Raw genomic sequence first — 17,230 nt, 5'->3', positions numbered from 1 at the left:
TTGAAATCGTCAGCATGAGCTGCGTCTCAAGACGCTTCTGGCAGTTCAATGRAATAGTAAGAAAGGAAGATGTTTTCAGCTCTTGTTCTCCTTCCGAGCTTGTGAGTTGAAACAGTAAGTGCCAGTGTACTGGGAAATAAATTGAGTGTCTCTTAAATCCCTGATGGCCATTCAGGGCTCGTCTGCAGCCTGGCATTTGGGAGAGTTAAAATGGCATAATTAAAGCCTGAAGTTGATGCATTTAAGTTAGCGTTGGTGAAACTTCTGCTTTTGGTTTCTTTATCTGTATGCATGTATAACTTGGCTCTAGGGACAACCTGCAAGCTGGAAGTAGATATCCGGTCACCAGTGCCAGCCCCTTTCCGTGAGGCTGTCTTCGTTCCTCCATTATTCTTGACCAACGTTTTTTGKTTTAGTAAATGTAAATGCATGCAATGAGAAGCAATGGTGTTCCACTACATGTAAAAAATAAATAAATAAGAGAAAAAAAAACAGAAAGCAGGCAAGCTCTGCAAAGAATTTGCAGCGTGTTACTCCAGAATGGCTTAAAAGGGGGAAAAAAAAAAAACACCACTTCTCGAAAAGTGGTGTTTGCACCGGTGGTGCCTACCGTGGTGCTTTCTAGCATTTTTTTCTTCCTGCATTTGCCATCATAACGTCGTTAATGCGGAGCCCCACAAGAGCGGGGGCATGTCTCAGGTAGCAGCCCCTGATTCCCGAGTTTCACGACCACCGATCCCTGCTACACCTGAAGCGTTGCTGTGGCAACGGGGCTGAACTCCGAGGGGCAGAACTACACCCGGTGTATTGGTGTTTTCTATATACTTTAAGGTTGTTGCTGAGCAATACCCTGCAACACCRTTTCTTGCTGGCTTGCTGCCAGACATCTCGGGGCCGGCGCTTGCTGTCGCCGTCCTGAAGAAGGATTGAAAAAATAATAATAAAATATAAAAACCTTAGCCCCTCTTATTTTTACCCTCTTCTCTTGCAAAAAAACAAATAAATAAATAAAAAGGAAAACGAACAGGTTTCTTCTGTCTCACCGTGGGTGGTGCCAGCACGAGGGCGTCGGATGGTCCTGGTCGGACCAGCGCGTTTCAGCATCGCCCTGACCGGCTCCTGCAGCCTCCTTGCGTGCCGAGAGCRATTGCCTCATGTTCCAGAAATCCAAAAATAACAGGAATCCCAGATAYGTCCGAGGTGGAGGCAAAGCCCTGGCCGGGGAGCTGTGCCCCGCCGTGTCCGCGGAGGGCGTGGGTGATTCCTGCAGCCCTGCATAAAATCCGTCGCGGGGTGACGTGCGCGCGGGGCCGCATCGAAAGCTCTGCAAAGACCTTCCCCCCCCCGCCACAACCGGTGCATTTTATTTTTTATTTTTTTTTAATATCGAGCGCTTCGAGGGGCTCTGCTGCTTTTAAAACCTGACTTCTCCAGCCTGGACGGGGCGGGTGGGGGGGGGCTCGGCGCTGGGCGCTCCCGAACCCGCCGCCGCCTCCTTCTGCCCCGGCAGCGCCCTGACGTCAGGCTGTTTTTCTGCAGCGCGCACAGGATGTCGCGGCCGGCCAAGAGCTGTGTTTATGTTGATAGCACGACAAGTATTTCCTCCCCGCTTCCGAACCGGCCGGGCGGCAGCCGAGGGGGAAGGGAGCCCTCGGGCTCCCGGCCGGCCGGCCCCGGGGCCGCTGCGTCAGGCCGCTTTCGGGAATAGCGAGGGAGGGGAAGGATCGAAAAAGAGGTTTTTTTTGGCTYGAAGCAGGGGCGAGGGGGGGCGAACGCGGCGCTTTGGTGCAATTCCCCGCCGCGAGCTTAGGAAACGCTCCCGGGCCTGCTCCCGGGAGATGCTGCGGGAGACGCGACCGGAGAAGCGAGGAGCGCCCGAAGCGTAGGAGATGGCTCAGCGGTGGACACCGACGGGTGGCACCCGCCGAGCCGTCTCCTGGCGCCGCCGGGCGCGGGGTCCCGGGGCKCTGGGACCCGCTGCGGCCGAGCGCGTCCCGTTCCCACCTCGCTCCCGTGCGCCTCTCCACCCGTCTCTGTTYGGGGGCAGATAACGCGACCCATTTTTAGGAGCTTTTTAAGACCTACAGGGGGGAAAAAAARCACCAYCAAAACTATGTATTTATATTTAAAAGGGTTGCGGGGGGGAAGCCTGGGGATTGTGGCAGGGAAAGCAATTTCCCAGGTGTCGTCATCATGCGATCTTGCAGGACCTTTCCAAGGGGGGAACGTGCAGCATGTGCCATGCGTTTCCAGATTATTTTAAATTCTTATTTATAGCACGGGTGTATGTTGTTTGGGCGCTTAGCGYACCGGGCTCTGCACGCGGGAGAGGTCCGTCGGCCGCGGCCGGAGCTGCTCCGCAGGCACGCGGCCGTTGGGCCGCTCGGACATCGCGGCTGCAGGGCTCTTGTTCCTAGGCGCAGAGCTGGTGGGTCACAAACGTTGCTTTTCTGGGGCTACGAGAAATCCAGAAAAAGGTATAAATGTGTCATAATCCACCCTGACCAAATTCCAAGGGGAAAAAAGCAAAAGCAGTGTGTAAAAGCTCTGTAAATGCTACGGGGCCGCGTTGCTGGAGGTGGAGAGGTGGAGCAGAGCRGCTCAGCTGCTTGCTCCCTCTCTTCCTTCTGGCTTCACACTTCTTGGGCGTTTTGGGTCAGAGCCCCTTGCTGGGCTGCATACGTTGCAGTTAGGTGTTCTCAAGGCTTGTTTGCACACGCGGTATTAATCTGCCCTAAACCTCCCTGCCTCAGCGCTTCGCCGTGGCTGGTCCGTCGCAGCCTCCTGCCGGGGGGGTGTGAATGTGGGTGCAAATCCTTCCGATCCGAGCGCGGGCAGCGGCCCCAGCCRCGCGCCAGCTCCTTCCTTCCGGCCGCAGGCACGCGAGATGCGCCCCAGGGCCCGCGGCGCGGGGGCGTTTGGGACCCGTCGCGTGACGCGGTYGGTAACTGTGCTTTGCTCTCTTCCCCAGGTCAACATGGATTTGTGGGTCTTCGTCCTTTTGCTCGGAAGCGGCCTCGCAAGCGTAGGTGCTARCAATGTTACGACAGGTAAAATACCCTCCTTGTCTCCTCTCTCTGTCTCTAAACCGTCTGGCGGCTCGAGGGAGTAAGCGCTCGCGTGCTTGATGGCTTGCCCCGTCGGCCCTGGAGCTCGCTGCACGAGCGGCTGAGAGCACGTGGTGGRCTGGAGGTGCTCGTAAATAGGACCTGCAGATTTGTCCGGTAGCAAATATTAATCCTCTCTTACGCTGATTCTAGTCTTTCTCGATCTCATAGATGTRTTTAAGATACCTCCTTTGGTAGGAGTCACCTCACCATACGGTGTAACGCATTCTTCGTCTTGGAGTTGGGGGTTTGGGGGCTTCTGCTTTTCATCCRTGTGCTCACAGCAAAGCAGCTCTCCAGCAGCTAAATCCTTCGGCGCCATGGAAGGGTGTCTCACGGAGGTCTCCTTGCACTTCCCTTGTTGCAGAGCCACCCACGACCGTGCTCACTTCCCCTGGGAGTCCCGTCAAAGCCACCACAGCAAGTCCGGAGAGCAGGACGCCGGCTAGCGTGACCAGCCCCAACAGCAGCTCCCCAGTGACTGGTTCCACCATAGGGTCGCAGCCGCCCACCACGGCAGCGACTAGGTCCTTGCCGACCACCACCGTGGTGGGTGTCAACACCTCCACCCTTGGGACAACCTTGCCTGTCCCTCTGGCCACCTCCGCTCTCCCCAGCGCGACACCGTCTGTCCCCAATGCCGCTCTGCCAGGCACAGAAGAGCAGTGGACAGAGAGGAATTTCAGCATGACGGTGACAACTCAAGAGACCTCTTCTGCTTCTCACAATGGTAGGTGATTTTTTCCCTTCTTCCTCTCCAGATTTGCCTACCTCCTATTTCTTTCCCCTTCTCTCGTTTCCTGAGAATAAAAGAGAACAAGAAGACTTTCTGGGGCAAATTCCAAGATGATCTAAAATCATATAACTCACTGAAGGGACTAGATCAGAACAGATTTATCCTGCTGAAGGTTTGGGCTTTTTAATTTAAACAGGAAAACAACAGCACAACGGTTCCCTGGGAGCAGTCGTTCAGTGCCAACATACTTGGGTACCTGCAGCCCTAGGATCTCGTTCCACTTCCATTATAGACAAATTTMATCTCTTTTTGTGCTTTTCTGAGGGTAGAATAGGGTTAGTGCTGCACAGCTGCCAGTGCTGGCAGAAAAGTTGAGCCTTAGTGGGTCTTTCTAAGTAATAGCAATAAATCACCCTGGGACTGTGCTCAGCTGCAGAACTTTGATTTTCTGGAGTGTTGCTACACAGACCACTTATTTGTATTTTGGTAGCAACCATGGGCTACAGCCATGCTTTTTGGCACTCACACAAAGAGGACAGTCCCTGTCCCAAGGAGTTAAGACCTGGGGACTTCAGGYCAACCAGGAGTGGGAACCGTCTTGTGGGGAATGCTGGCGAGCTGGCTAATTACCCCAAATTAGCCAAGTGARTGAGGAAGGATGAGGCTGCGGTTCTGTGCCCCGTGTGGTAGGATTTATTCGGGGAGATGAATGCAACCCACGTGGGGCAGGGTGAAGCCCAGAGCCGAGCATGCCAAGGCTGTGCTTGGCACCACGCTTAGAACCTGCGAGCGGCGCTGTGGGTCGTGCTACCTGAGATGACGAATCCATGGCATGAGCTACGAAGAGAAACCTGTGCAGTTCATTCTGCAGRAGTTAACTCGGCCTCAGTACAGCCAGTGCCAGCTCATTAGCTTGGTTAACGCTGGAGCTCAACTTCTGTAGTGTCTCTGTGAATTTTATGGTGCTTTTGTGGTTTTGGGAGCAGAGCATAGGTGCATCCACTCTGACTTCCCATAGCTCATGCTGAACTATTGTGTGGATGTGTCAGTACTGCATTTGCCAACATGTCCTGTAATGCTTACATTGTTGGTCTTTTCCCCTTTCCTTGGGCTAATTTAATCTTTCAAAGACCTAGATGAAGAAGAATTCTCCATATTACCATCCCGCTGTCATTCCCCCCTTAGACTTTATAAAAATATCCACCAAGAATGTAGAGTTTGACTGTTCAACAGGTTAAGACCAAAGATCAGGCAGGAGGAGGCTGAGCTGACTGGAATCTGTGACTCTTCAGCCATACGTTGCCCCTTGCTGCATCATTTGGGACCCAGCTTCAATACTGCGTGCCTCCTTGAGCTGGAAACTGAGCGCCCACTGGAGCTTGGAGTGCAAGCCTTGAGAGCACAGGGTTTAGAGAAGAACCAGGGCTGTTATCTTGGTGGTGAGGTAGGAGAGATGGAAATCAGGTAATACGGAAGAGTTAATGCTGGGAGGAGTCAAGTGTACATCCCTTAAGAGTTAGTTTCTCAAGGGCAATTGGGTGTTGGGTGTCTAAATCTCTCTTAAAATCTGTGGGATCTGGGTGCCCTCCTTCTTTAGATATCTTCAGAAACTGCAGCTGGGGGAAGCAGCAGAGAAGTTGCCTGTCCTATCAGTATGGGAGAGGATGTGGCTGGAAGGAGGGCAGAGCCCACCTATTTTAACATCCTGCCAACACAGAAATCATCCCTCTTGCTTTCAAACACAGTTCCTCAAAGCTTTTATACAGAGCAAAGGTGTCCAAACTAATCCTAACGACAGTGCGGGTTTAGCTGAGAACAGCCTTTTGATGGGAATTACAAAGGCAAACACCTAAGTGCTGCTAAGATTTGGATTTTGCAATATGATATCTGCTATCGAGGGACTGAATTTATGTTTTTCCCATCTTTGCTATTGTTTTTATGACTTGGGTTATTGTTTATTGTTAATGCCCATGGCATATGCTGGGGCAAGTTGGGCATTGCTGATGCTTCTCGCTTCATGCCAGGCCTTAGGACGGATGATCAACCTGATCCTTCCTTCCTTTGATATCAACTGTCAAGGAGCAAAATTAGTGCTGGGGCTGCCCTTTGGATTGATCTCATTGGGAAATTCAGATACAAGTCATTGAACGATTCAGCGGTCTCATATGTGAGACCTCAGAGAAGGAATTGCTGAAGGGCAGGAACGGGGCAGGAGATCCTCTACGAATTAGGGCACGTACAGACAGTTCCTGCTCCTCTGCTCTTCAAMACATCGCCCTCAGCCCCGTGCCCCCGGTCCTGCGCGTGCAAAACGAGGGCCCTCGCGCCCGACCGCTTTTAATTGAACTCTTGGCTYGGTCACTCTTTAATGCACGCCTCTTATCTCGTAGCGTTAAAGTGCTAATGAGTTACATCAGTGGCTTGCTTATTATAGGCTTAAATGGATTATGTCATTAAGAGCAGTATGTTTGTAGATGTTTGTGGCTCGGCTTCAGTTCCCTCTTCAGCTGTAGAGGTTTGTTTTCCTTAAGAATTTCCTCGGTAGGTATGCRTTTTCGCGTCTGCCCTTCGCCGCGGTCTTTAACAAAGTATCGTAGTTTTTGTTTCTTAAAATTGATGTTTTTTGCGGTAACCGAATTATCTGCCCGTCTTTTCCTTGGAGAACGACTCTGCTTCCACGTGACCGGTTCCACATGCTCAGCGGTGACGTGTGAATTTGAAGGAATATCTTCAAAATTTGGGCAGGGAAAAGGAGAAAATACAAAGTGTTTCTTATCTTCCCYGGTGATTCACAAATCAAAAGGCAAAATAAGTTGCTTTCAGGCTTTTCCTCATAATCAGGAAGGCAAGCAATGTACTTCTGCTCCTTTTCTCTTTATTAATAAGTAAAAGCTGAAAGTCATTTTAACCTCGTGCTGTAGTAGCTCTTGATTTAAAAGGAAGACTTGCAAGAAGATCATGAGAATTACTAAATTTGTTAGTATTTCARTCTGTGTTCTTTCTTATTCAAATGTATATTTCTTTGTTGCTAAGAGAATTTCTTTTTATTTTTTATGCAGGTAACTCTGACAGAAGAGGTAAGAATCTTATTTTTCATGGCTCTTTATTTAGACCCTAAGTGAGCACATTTTCAGACGGATTCTGCTGTTGTATTAGATCAGGAGAGTTGTTCTGTGGATGATGTGAATAATTATTATTCTCCTTCATTCTGTTGGCAAGGCATTGTAAAAACCCATTTCTTTAATTTAACAGTTTTTACACTCGTTTTCCCATCTCTGGTTGGATGACTTTGTTCGGGGAATTGAGATCACTGGAAGAATACTGGCAATTACACCTTGCTGTAGCCACACAGGAATTACTGGACCATAAATATAGCTAGAAACAAGCTGTCCGAGTGTATTTCATTGTTATTCTGATCCATATTTCAGCTTTATAAACTATGTGGCAATCCAATTAGACGCTCTTTGGTGTGCTTAGCTCATGCTATCCTGCTGATGTGGATGGTATTAATGAAAGGACCGATACTCTGCAATATTTCTTATCAATATGCGTTAGATTGAACATCGGCCTGGTGGGAACAAAAGGGACACGGATGGGCCCAAGACTTCGTCCTTAAAAATGGTCAAACCCTTGCAGAAATACTCTGCCTCATTCCCGCGGGCCTGGCGTGGCTTGTGGGTTATTCAGTGCTCTCTCTGGCGCTGCTAATCCCTAGTTCCAAAAGCACAGCGACAAAAAAAAAACAAAAACAAAAAACAAAAAAAAAAAAAGGGCAAAAATCTGACTTCCTAACGCTGGTGCTGTTAATATTTTCCATATCCTGTGGCTTAGAGGATTATTCTGGGGGATCAGTCACAAATCCCAGTACTCTGGTACCAAGAAGCTGCCCTGGGAGCAAAAGTGGGATGCTGTGATTTATTCTTGCCTCTCGATGCAGGGTTGGTTCACACATAGGTTTTTCAGACATACGGGCATCTTTTTTCAAAAATCTTCCTCCCTAACCGATATAACCATCACTGAGAGAATTGATGTAGGGTATAGCAACAGCAAACTTGCATCGCTTATATGGCTTTTCCATTAAAAAGGCGAATCTCTGCTAGATTAAGGGGGCTTTACCACTAAGCCCTTTTAAGTTAACCAGACCTGGAAAACTGCAGCAGATTAAAAGCAGGTATGTTGACTTCTGCAGGACTAATCAGTGAGGGATCAGCTCTGCTATGAATTGAATGTCTTTGAGCTCATGCTGGAGCTTTTCTTTAAAACTAGGGAGTATTTGGAGCAAAGCTGCTTCACGGGGAAGCGAGCCCTTGAAATGGATGTCTCCTGACACGGGAAAGGAGAATCGCAAAATGATTTTGAATCTCTRCTGTTGGAAAGAGGAGAAAAAGGTAGTTTTCTTGCTGAGGAAGTTTTATGAATAACTTCACTAATGATATTCCAGAATTAAAACTCTCCTAACAAATTGCTAGTTGAGGGTTATTGTGAAGGTGAGGAACAGAAGAGTGATTTTCTCCACATTAACGAAAATGTTCTGCATTTTATTTCCCACCCTCATACTGTCAAGAGGAATCATCCACAGTGGTATGTCTTAAATAACAAGTACACTTTGACTATGGATTATTTGAGACTGTTTTCTATCTGATTTCTCTCAGCTGTCAGTAAGAGAGGGACTTTGGCAGAGAATGAAACAAATCATCRCATCTGATAGGAGATGCGATACGGTTTGCATATAAGTGTGCAGGTACCTGTCACTTATTAAAAAATGAACAGAATCGCTSGTACTTGGGGCAGAGACCTGCAAASCCACGGCTGCCTTTGCTACAGGATGAGCTTTGCCTCGGATATTCTTTTTTGCAACGCAATTCGATGCATASGCTTTCGAACCAGAAGCGACCATTATATCGCCTGGTCTGACCCCTTGTATAACCTGTAGCTGTTACTGAGATTTCAGGCAGAACTGAGGTTTTGATGCAAAGAGTTAGATCCAGATAAACTCCTGGGCGCTAACGGGGCTGGAGGTGGGATTGGCTCTGCAGCGATCCCTTCGGGCTGGTGCGAGATGCGCAGGGGCTTGCAGAGAGCTGCTGCAGAGGTGTCCCTCTCCGGGGCTGCGGGCAATGAATCTTTGCACTTGCTGCCCTGTTCTCTAGGATACGAAGAATTTTCTTTTTGTTAACCCTGCTCATTTTTATAGCTCGAGTAGCAGGACAGAGGATACGGGTGTGCYGAGTCGTAGCTTCGAGAGTGCATCAAATTAAGCCGACCCAGGTTTTTAGTGTGAAAAGCACTCAAGTCTTTATTCTCGGTATTAGCAATCAGTTATTCAGTTGATAATTTAATGGGTAGAAGCTTAGGGAGACACACACCCCGGGGAAAGCACGGCCATTCCAGTTTCTAATCTTACAGTAACTTCACCRTTCTTTATTTAAAATGGGGATGAAWGTTCTTCCTTTGGCCAACTTCTGAACCCAAGCTGGAGCTCTTGGAGAGGGGGTTCTTGCAGCACCCTGCAAGGCTTCGCTCCCCTGCGGAGTTTGAAGGCTTATATCTAAAATGGAACAGAACTTGAAAAGCTGAGAAAAATCTGTTCTGCAGCGGAGGTGAAGCCCGGAGCAGGTCGTTGCTGGCTGGGATGAATTAGGGGGTGTCCAGGCGCGTAATCATTTTGCGCTTGCAAGATGGTTTCTCTTGAGTTGCGGGGGCCCTTGAGCTTGCTCCTGCCCAGGCTTTGCTGACCGAGCCAGGCAGCTACTTAAGAGCCGCAGCGGAAAACCTCTAACTCGCTGCACCAGATGTGCCGAACGACAGACTGCAAAAAAAAAATCCCACCCCAGCTTCCTGCATCCCACTGCCAGATGTCCCCCCGCCAAAGCCCCCGGCTATTAATCACGTCTGCTGCCAGCACGCGCCGCTCTGATTGGCATTGAGCAGGACTTTGGAGCAAGAGGGCTCAATAAATTATCCCCTTCGGTTCCTGCTTGGAAACACGGCGTTAGCCGTGTTTCCTAGTGGGTAGAGCAATGAGTGAAAACTCGCATTGTGCCTTTGTGCTCCTACCACGCTGTCACCTTTTTGCAAGACGAAAAGCTGTGCCCTCTCCCAGTTCCTCTCCCTGCAAAATGAGGATAGCCGGGCTTCCTTGCGTTCGAGCGCAGCTGACGGAGGCAGTGAACAGATGCAGCAGTTTGTGCAGCAGTTCACGCCGAAGGGCGCAAGAAGGCACCTTCGTTCCCAWTCCCAGGAGTGTGCGCTTCCTCGGATATGGTCATGACACGCCACACAGCACGTTCCCCAGTAACTATTGGAGTCGCAGCAGCAGCTGTGTCAGAGGCTTCCACCCAACCAGACCCTCTGACGGCAGATGCAGCTCTGCAGGTCTCAGGCTTTAGGGAGTGCTGGTGCCTCTCCGTGAGACCTGCGCTGACAGTCACCTCTCCTGCAGAAGGTGTGCAGTTGTCGATGAGTTGTGTCRTCAGGTAAAGGAGTTATGGAAGTCAGGAGGCTGCGTAGCATCCAAGAAGCTGAGCAGGAGATAGTGTTCTCAGAGACCACAGAGCACCAGGAGTCCCAAGCCCCASAGCAGAGGAGTTACTGGAGGGCTCTGTGCCGAGTGAAACACAGTACATCACAACAAACAGAAGAAGGAAGTAGACAGAATATGGAAGAAGGGACAGGCCACATAGGAGGAATATRGGAACGYTGTCAGAGTATGCAGGGAYGCAACGAGGAAGGCTAAGGCCCAGTTGGAATTAAATCTGGCAAGGGATGTCAAGGAGAACAAGAAGGGCTTCTTCAAGTACATCAGTAGCAAGAGGAGGACTAGGGAAAACGTGGGCCCGTTGCTGAATAGAGTGGGGGCCCTGGTGGCGAAGGATACAGAGACGGCAGAATTACTGAATGCCTTCTTTGCTTCAGTCTTCACTGCTGAGGGCATCCCCCAGGAATCCTGCAGCCTGGAAAGTCCAGAGAAGGGAAGACTTTCCTTTGATTGAGGAGGATAGGATTAGAGACCTTCTGGACAGGCTAAGACATCCACAAATCCATGGGCCCGGATGGGATGCACCCACGCTGAGGGAGCTGGTGGATGTTGTTGTCARGCCGCTCTCCATCAYCTTTGAAAGGTCCTGGAGAACTGGAGAGGTGCCTGAGSACTRGAAGAAAGCCAATGTCACTYCAGTCTTCAAGAAGGGTAAGAAGGAGGACCCAGRCAACTATAGGCCAGTCAGCCTCACCTCCACCCCTGGAGTCCCACCCTGTTCAGCTTTTTCATCAATGACCTRGATGAGRGGACAGAGTGCCTCCTCAGCAAGTTTGCTGATGCTACCAAGCTKGGAGGAGTGGCTGACACACCTGAGGGCTGTGCTGCCATTCASAGAGACCTGGAAAGGTGRTGGAACAGCTCATTCTGGRTGTCATTACTAAGCATATGGAGGAAAAGAAGGTGATCAGGAGYAGTCAGCATGGATTCACCAAGGGGAAATCYTGCTTAACCAATCTGATGGCCTTCTATGATGGARTGACTGGCTGGGTAGATGAGGGGAGAGCAGTGGAYRTTGTGTMCCTTGACTTCAGCAAGGCTTTTGACACTGTCTCCCATAACATCCTCCTAGAKAAGCTCAGGAAGTGTRRGTKAGATGAGTGGACAGTGAGGTGGATTGAGAACTGGCTGAAMGGCAGAGCTCAGAGRGTTGTCATCAGTGGTGTGGAGTCTAGCTGGAGGCCTGTGGCTAGTGGCGTCCCCCAGGGCTCAGGACTGGGTCCCATCCTGTTCAACTTCTTCCTCAATGACCTGGATGAGGGRACRGAGTGCCTCCTCAGCAAGTCTGCTGATGATACCAAGCTGGGAGGGGTGGCTGATACACTTGAGGKCTGTGCTGCCATTCAGAGAGACCTGGACAGGCTGGAGARCTGGGCRGAGAGGAACCTCMTGAGGTTCAACAAGGGCAARTGCAGGGTYCTGCACGCAGGGAAAAATAACCCTAGGCACCAGCACAAGCTGGGGGCTGACCTTCTRGAGAGCAGCTCTGCRGAGAAGGACCTGGGAGACCTCATGGGCAACAAGTTGACCATGAGCCAGCAATGTGCCAGGAAGGCCAATGGTCTCCTGGGGTGCATTAAGATGAGTGTTGCCAGCAGGTCAAGGGGGGTGATTCTGCTGCTCTCCTCAGCCCTGGTGAGGCCTCATCTCGAGTACTGTGTCCAGTTCTGGGCTCCCCAGTACAAGAGAGACMTGGAGCTRCTGGAGAGAGTCCAGTGTAGGGCTAYGAAGATGATTAGGGGACTGGAGCACCTGCCCCATGARGAACGGCTGYGAGAGCTGGGCCTCTTCAGCCTGGGACAGAGAAGACAGAGAGGGGATCTKATCAATGTTTGTATATACCTTAAGGGGAGTGTCAAGGGGATGGGACTGGACTCTTTTCAGTGGTGCCAAGGGATAGGATGAGAGGCAACGGGCAAGAATTGAAGCACAGGAAGTTCTGCCTGAATATGAAGAAGAACTTCTTTCCTTTGAGGGTGACAGAGCACTGGAACATGTTGCCCAGAGGTACTRGAGTCTCCTTCTCTGGAGATCTTCAAAATCCACCTGGATATGACCCTGTGCAAAGTGCTCTAGGTGACCSTGCTTGAGCAGAGGGGGGTGGACTCTCCAGAGGTCCCTTCCAACCTCAGCCATTCTGTGAGTCTGTGATTCTGTGCCTGTCCAAACATGAAGCACGTCACAGAAAGGATAAGGACTTGCTATGGGTTGGCTAAGAAACTCCATGTTTGGCTTGCCGTTMCGGTCTTGCTTTTGGAAAGGATCAGGGTGGGTAATGCTAAAGCTCAGTGCTCTAGTAACTCYGATAGCTCTTATGGATCTATTTAGAACTTAACATGTGAATCCTCACAACTTTCTCAATGGCAAGGTCAAAACTTCATGGTAGACAGCTTTCAGAGAGTAGCTTTCAGCTACTTTGATTAGCGCTTAGAGGTTATAATCTCATCTCGGGGCACGGTATTCCTCGAGTGAAGTGACACTCGCGTACGTCGTGTGTCTTCGCTGTGGGATTTGACAAATGCAGCCTTGTTAACTRATTTTCTTATTTCAAAATGAGAAGTTGTAAAGCGATTTGTTCTCTTAAATGACGGCACCGGCTCATTTCAGCTAGCTGTTAACTCTCTCTTTTCCTCTTGCAGATGAGACGCCAATTATAGCTGTAATGGTGGCCCTGTCCTCCCTTCTAGTCATAGTATTTATTATTATTGTGCTGTACATGTTAAGGTAAGGAACAGTTTTAGTGCTGGTCGTCCTTATTTGGCAGAAATTAATTACTGAGTAAACAGGAATAAGCAAATGGCCGGTTTCGGTYGTGAATCTTTTGTTCTGTTTCCTAAGCTGAGCAAGACCGACACGGGCAGCATTTTAAAAAGGAACCGAGGAGGAGGATGAAAATGCCATTTTGGTAATTTAATCCGGGCTGCTCCAAGCTATATCCTCAGTTCCCAGCTCCCGAGTGCRTGTCTGCTCAGCTAGGAAAGAGCACTTATTCACCTGCAGTAAGCATTTTAATTTACTGACTGTTAAGGTGATTAAATAATAATAGTTTTTTTAAAAAAAAGAAAAGCCATTTCCTTAGTGGTGGAAAAATTCCCTTGGTTTCTTGGCTCGAGGCCTGGCCTCGCAGCGGTGAAGGCGCGGGGATTTTTTTGCCTCGGGAGTTTGGCAGCGGCGTTCGAGTCCTCCCGTCCTGGCGGGCCGGGCGGCGTTCAGCCCTCGAGCCGAGGGCTGCCCTTCGCCTCTCGCTGCCCCGGTGGTGCAGCGAAATCCACGGAGAAATGCTTTGCCGGGTAAGGAAGGATTAAACGCACGTTTGGGGCGCTTTGCTGAACTTTGCGCGACTTGGAAAATAGATGTGAAGACGGGAAAAATCGGGGTCTGGGGCTCGGCCGCTCCTGAGGTGCTGCCAGGGATATGTGGAGCTCGAAAATGCTGGGAAGYGAGTGGAGCAAAAGCACGCCCTGGGGCTTAGATCTGAGCGGGCGTTTGGCTTAGTGGATCGGTAACTCCAGACTTTCTCCGCTTTCTTTTCTTCAACAGGTTCAAGAAGTACAAGCAAGCAGGGAGCCACTCTAACTCCTTCCGCCTGTCCAACGGCCGGACGGATGACGCAGGTGAGGCCCGTGCTGGTTCGCCCGGGGCGACTCGGGGGCGGAAACACTGCGACTCTCAGAAACGCGTGAGTTTAGTCGCAGGGCTTGCAAAACGGGTCAGTTAAAATGCTCGTCAAAATGACGACAGAATGTTTTAGTCGTGATTTTTTTTCCCGTTTTTGAAAGAGTTTGCTGTCAAAAAGAGCGCGTAGTCGGGCAAAGGTGACTAGTTACATAATGAGCAATTCTCCTAAAAGAGACTGCGAAAATTAGGAAGTGACATGAAACCCTCAAATTGTCGAAAGCGGAATTTTTTCCCTCCTGGGGATCTCGTAGGACGGAGCAGAGCTCCCCGGATTGACCGGATTGATTTGCAGACAGCCGGTAGTCACAACAGCCTTGCTGTCCCGCACGGTATTTTTACAGAAAAGTATTTTTTCATCTACGTTTATATATGTTTCTTGCTCTGGGCTTCCTCCCTTTTTGCATTATATCAGCAAGTGTTTATAAAAAGAAAATTCTCTTCCCAGCTTGCATTCATGCGACAAAATGTTTCCCCTCGGAGCGTTTAATACCAGAATGCGTGATTGCTTCCAAAAACTAATGACTGAGAATTCCTCTGGAGTTTTCCTAGTATGTGTTTGACTCCAGTGAATGGGAACTTGAGAAAACATCTTTGCAAATAATTAAATATTATAAAAATTATACCCCTTCAAACTGAGATGACAGCTGAATAAAACTGGCCTCTTTGTGAAGATCGTCACGCTTGCTGTAGGCACCAAACTAGCATTTCCAGGACAAATCAAGGAAAGTTGGTTTTTCTTCATAAAAACCTCTCCGGACCATTGGCCCATCTTTTACGCCGGTGGCCAGAGCCTCCCCTGAACCGGTTTTATACTGCTATAAGCTAAGCTGAGAGCTTAATAAACCATCGGTTGTGCTGATCTAGCCCTCATGCAGCCTTTCTCGGCTTAGCTAGCGGTGGGAACCACCTGCAAAAAGCCACCAGCTTTGCTGCCTTCACCTGGGGGTTACGGCAAGGCTGTTACGCCCGACTTCCCGCGGGAACGAGGGCAACGCAGGAACTGGACGCGACGTAGCCTCCGCCCCCTCCCCGTGCTGAAGCCTCGGTCCTCATTTCGGTATCCTGCTTCTAAAATAGCTTAAGGCGAGACCTCCTCCGGGGCGTTGGAAGAGCTTCGTAGCACCAAAGCCTTCCCAGATCTTCCCGCGAGGTGTGCGGGAGGGAGAGGCAGAGGAGCGGCGATGGCAGGGGTGCGGAGGGGGAGGCACGGCGTGCCGCTCATGCCCTCCTGTCCCCTTTGCAGAGCCCCAGAGCATGCCGCTGCTCGCCAGGTCGCCCAGCACCAACCGCAAATACCCGCCGCTGCCCGTCGAGAAGCTGGAAGAGGAGATCAACCGGCGGATGGCGGACGACAACAAACTCTTCCGGGAAGAGTTCAACGTGAGTGTTTCGGCTCAGTCCCCTCTCCTCCGAGCGCCGGCCAAAAGGGGTTGGTTGGTTCGAGGCAGGCAGTAAAAAAAGGGATGTTTTGTTCGCGCCGTCGCGGTGTTTTGCCGCAGCCCAGCCGGTCCGGGATGTCGTTCGCCCGTCGGAGCCGTGCAGAAAGCTGCTCTGCTATTTGCAAAGCGCCGGGCGGGGAGGGGGCGGTTGGTGCAATCACGACGTTAATTATTCTGCGACCGCTGAGGAATTTCATCGTTTTGGGGAGGAAGAACTTGACGGAGATGGGACTCAAACGCTCCAGCGTTTCGCTTGAATCCTGCTTCCCGGGTGCGCTGCCGGCAGCRTAGGGCTGACGGCACACGGTGGAAAACGCCGCTGCTGCCGTGCCGAGGCGAAGCAGCCGGGACGCGGCMGAGCAGCCAGCGCAGGGATTTTTACGTGCCCGTCGCAGAACGCCTGGCGAGGTGGTTGCCTCCGTAGCGGGGCGAGTGGGAACGCCTTGCCTGGTTGCCCGCGCGGTCCCGTCCGCCACCTGCCTGCTTTCCATCTGCAGAGCTCTCCTCTTGTCGCAGCATCTTCGGGCCCTGGTGCCTCTTGCGTTAAAACAGRTCTTGGTATTCTTTACTTGGACCCGGGAATTACGATGATTTATAGGTATGTTAAGGCTTTTTGCCCAGGCTTTCTTCTGCTTCCAGCCCCTCTCCTCCGCCAAGGGGCTCTTCTCTTGCCTTCGCGGCAGCGCGAAGTGATAACCGGCCTGGGGTTATCATGACCAAAGCCTCTTCTTGCAGCTTCTTGTGCCGTTAAACCTGATGCAGCTGCATCTTGCCAAGACAAAAGTACGCAATGCTGCAGAAAGTAGTGAGGTGGGGGACAAAGTTAAATAACCAGACTGAATATCCCAGTGTGTTACACTGGAGCTACTGAGCTGCCTGGGTTTCCCCGATGGCCCAATTAATTAAAGAAAACCTGCTATCGTTCGCGGCCCCAGCCGGACGGCATCTCCGGCTCCCCATCCCTGGGGCAGGCTCTGCGTCCCGGCAGCGGGAGCGGGCTCCCGGCAGAGAGGAAACCCCCGGCAGTGCCGGGACGGCGCCGGGGAGCTCGCTGCCGCCCCGGTCTGCGTTTTCTGGCAGGGGTTAAATCGAGGCCGCTCTTAGCAGAGGAGAAGCTCAGCGGGAGCCTCGAAGGCTGGTAGAAATGAGCTTCCCGTGCTCCTGGCTTTGGTGTYAGAGGTTTTGCTGCCACCTCGTGTCTGTGGGTCCTGGCAGTCCGTATGGCGTGTCCGGAGCGGGATTTGCGCTCCGTGCTAGGGCTCACGCTTAAGTGTAAGCTTGAGTGCAGTGGGGGCAAGGGGCAGAGCGGGCGAGCGAAGAAGGTGACGGACCTCAGACCGGATGGTCCCACACCACCGTTTCCTCCTTGTGGGAGCACCAGTTGGCTTGTCCTTACCACTGTGATGTGACACCCCCCCCCCAACCCAGTGGAGGAGCATATAATGGAAAATCTCATTTTCTGCCATTTCAGGCTCTCCCAGCATGCCCCATCCAGGCCACGTGCGAAGCTGCTTCCAAGGAGGAGAACAAGGAGAAGAACCGCTACGTGAACATCTTGCCCTGTAGGTCCCCGTACGTGGGCCAGGGGGAGCACAGGGTGCTGCTGCCTTCCTGCCCCACGGGGCGAGGAGGAGAAAAAAGAGGAAAAAAAAGGGGGGGAAGCCCCAAAGACCCCTTGGGTGGTGATTAAATAGCAAAAAAATAAGTATTAGAGTAACGGAGTTGCTGTTTT

The 17,230-nt window shown here is 51.0% G+C and overlaps 1 protein-coding gene across 3 annotated transcripts in view; it reads left to right on the top strand.

Annotated features, from left to right (window-relative positions):
• Positions 1 to 17,230, top strand: part of PTPRA (protein tyrosine phosphatase receptor type A) — an 85,858-nt gene that overhangs the window by 55,422 nt on the left and 13,206 nt on the right. For 2 of the 3 annotated variants that reach the window (XM_085314660.1, XM_085314659.1), the window contains 7 exons: positions 2,972 to 3,050; positions 3,475 to 3,837; positions 6,903 to 6,920; positions 13,021 to 13,105; positions 13,922 to 13,995; positions 15,303 to 15,439; positions 16,970 to 17,060. In XM_085314660.1, the coding sequence (XP_085170786.1) occupies positions 2,972 to 3,050; positions 3,475 to 3,837; positions 6,903 to 6,920; positions 13,021 to 13,105; positions 13,922 to 13,995; positions 15,303 to 15,439; positions 16,970 to 17,060 (847 nt within the window). Of the gene's footprint in view, positions 1 to 1,716; positions 1,736 to 2,971; positions 3,051 to 3,474; positions 3,838 to 6,902; positions 6,921 to 13,020; positions 13,106 to 13,921; positions 13,996 to 15,302; positions 15,440 to 16,969; positions 17,061 to 17,230 lie in introns of those variants that run through there. The other variant, XM_085314661.1, reaches the window with a different exon arrangement.

Source organism: Rhea americana, unplaced genomic scaffold, assembly GCF_003343005.1.
Source record: "Rhea americana isolate MKP2758 unplaced genomic scaffold, rheAme1 scaffold_41, whole genome shotgun sequence".
In the NCBI taxonomy this organism is placed as follows: Eukaryota; Metazoa; Chordata; class Aves; order Rheiformes; family Rheidae; genus Rhea; species Rhea americana.
The sequence above is the reverse complement of the archived record's forward strand: the minus strand, read 5'-3'. Positions and strand labels throughout refer to the sequence as shown.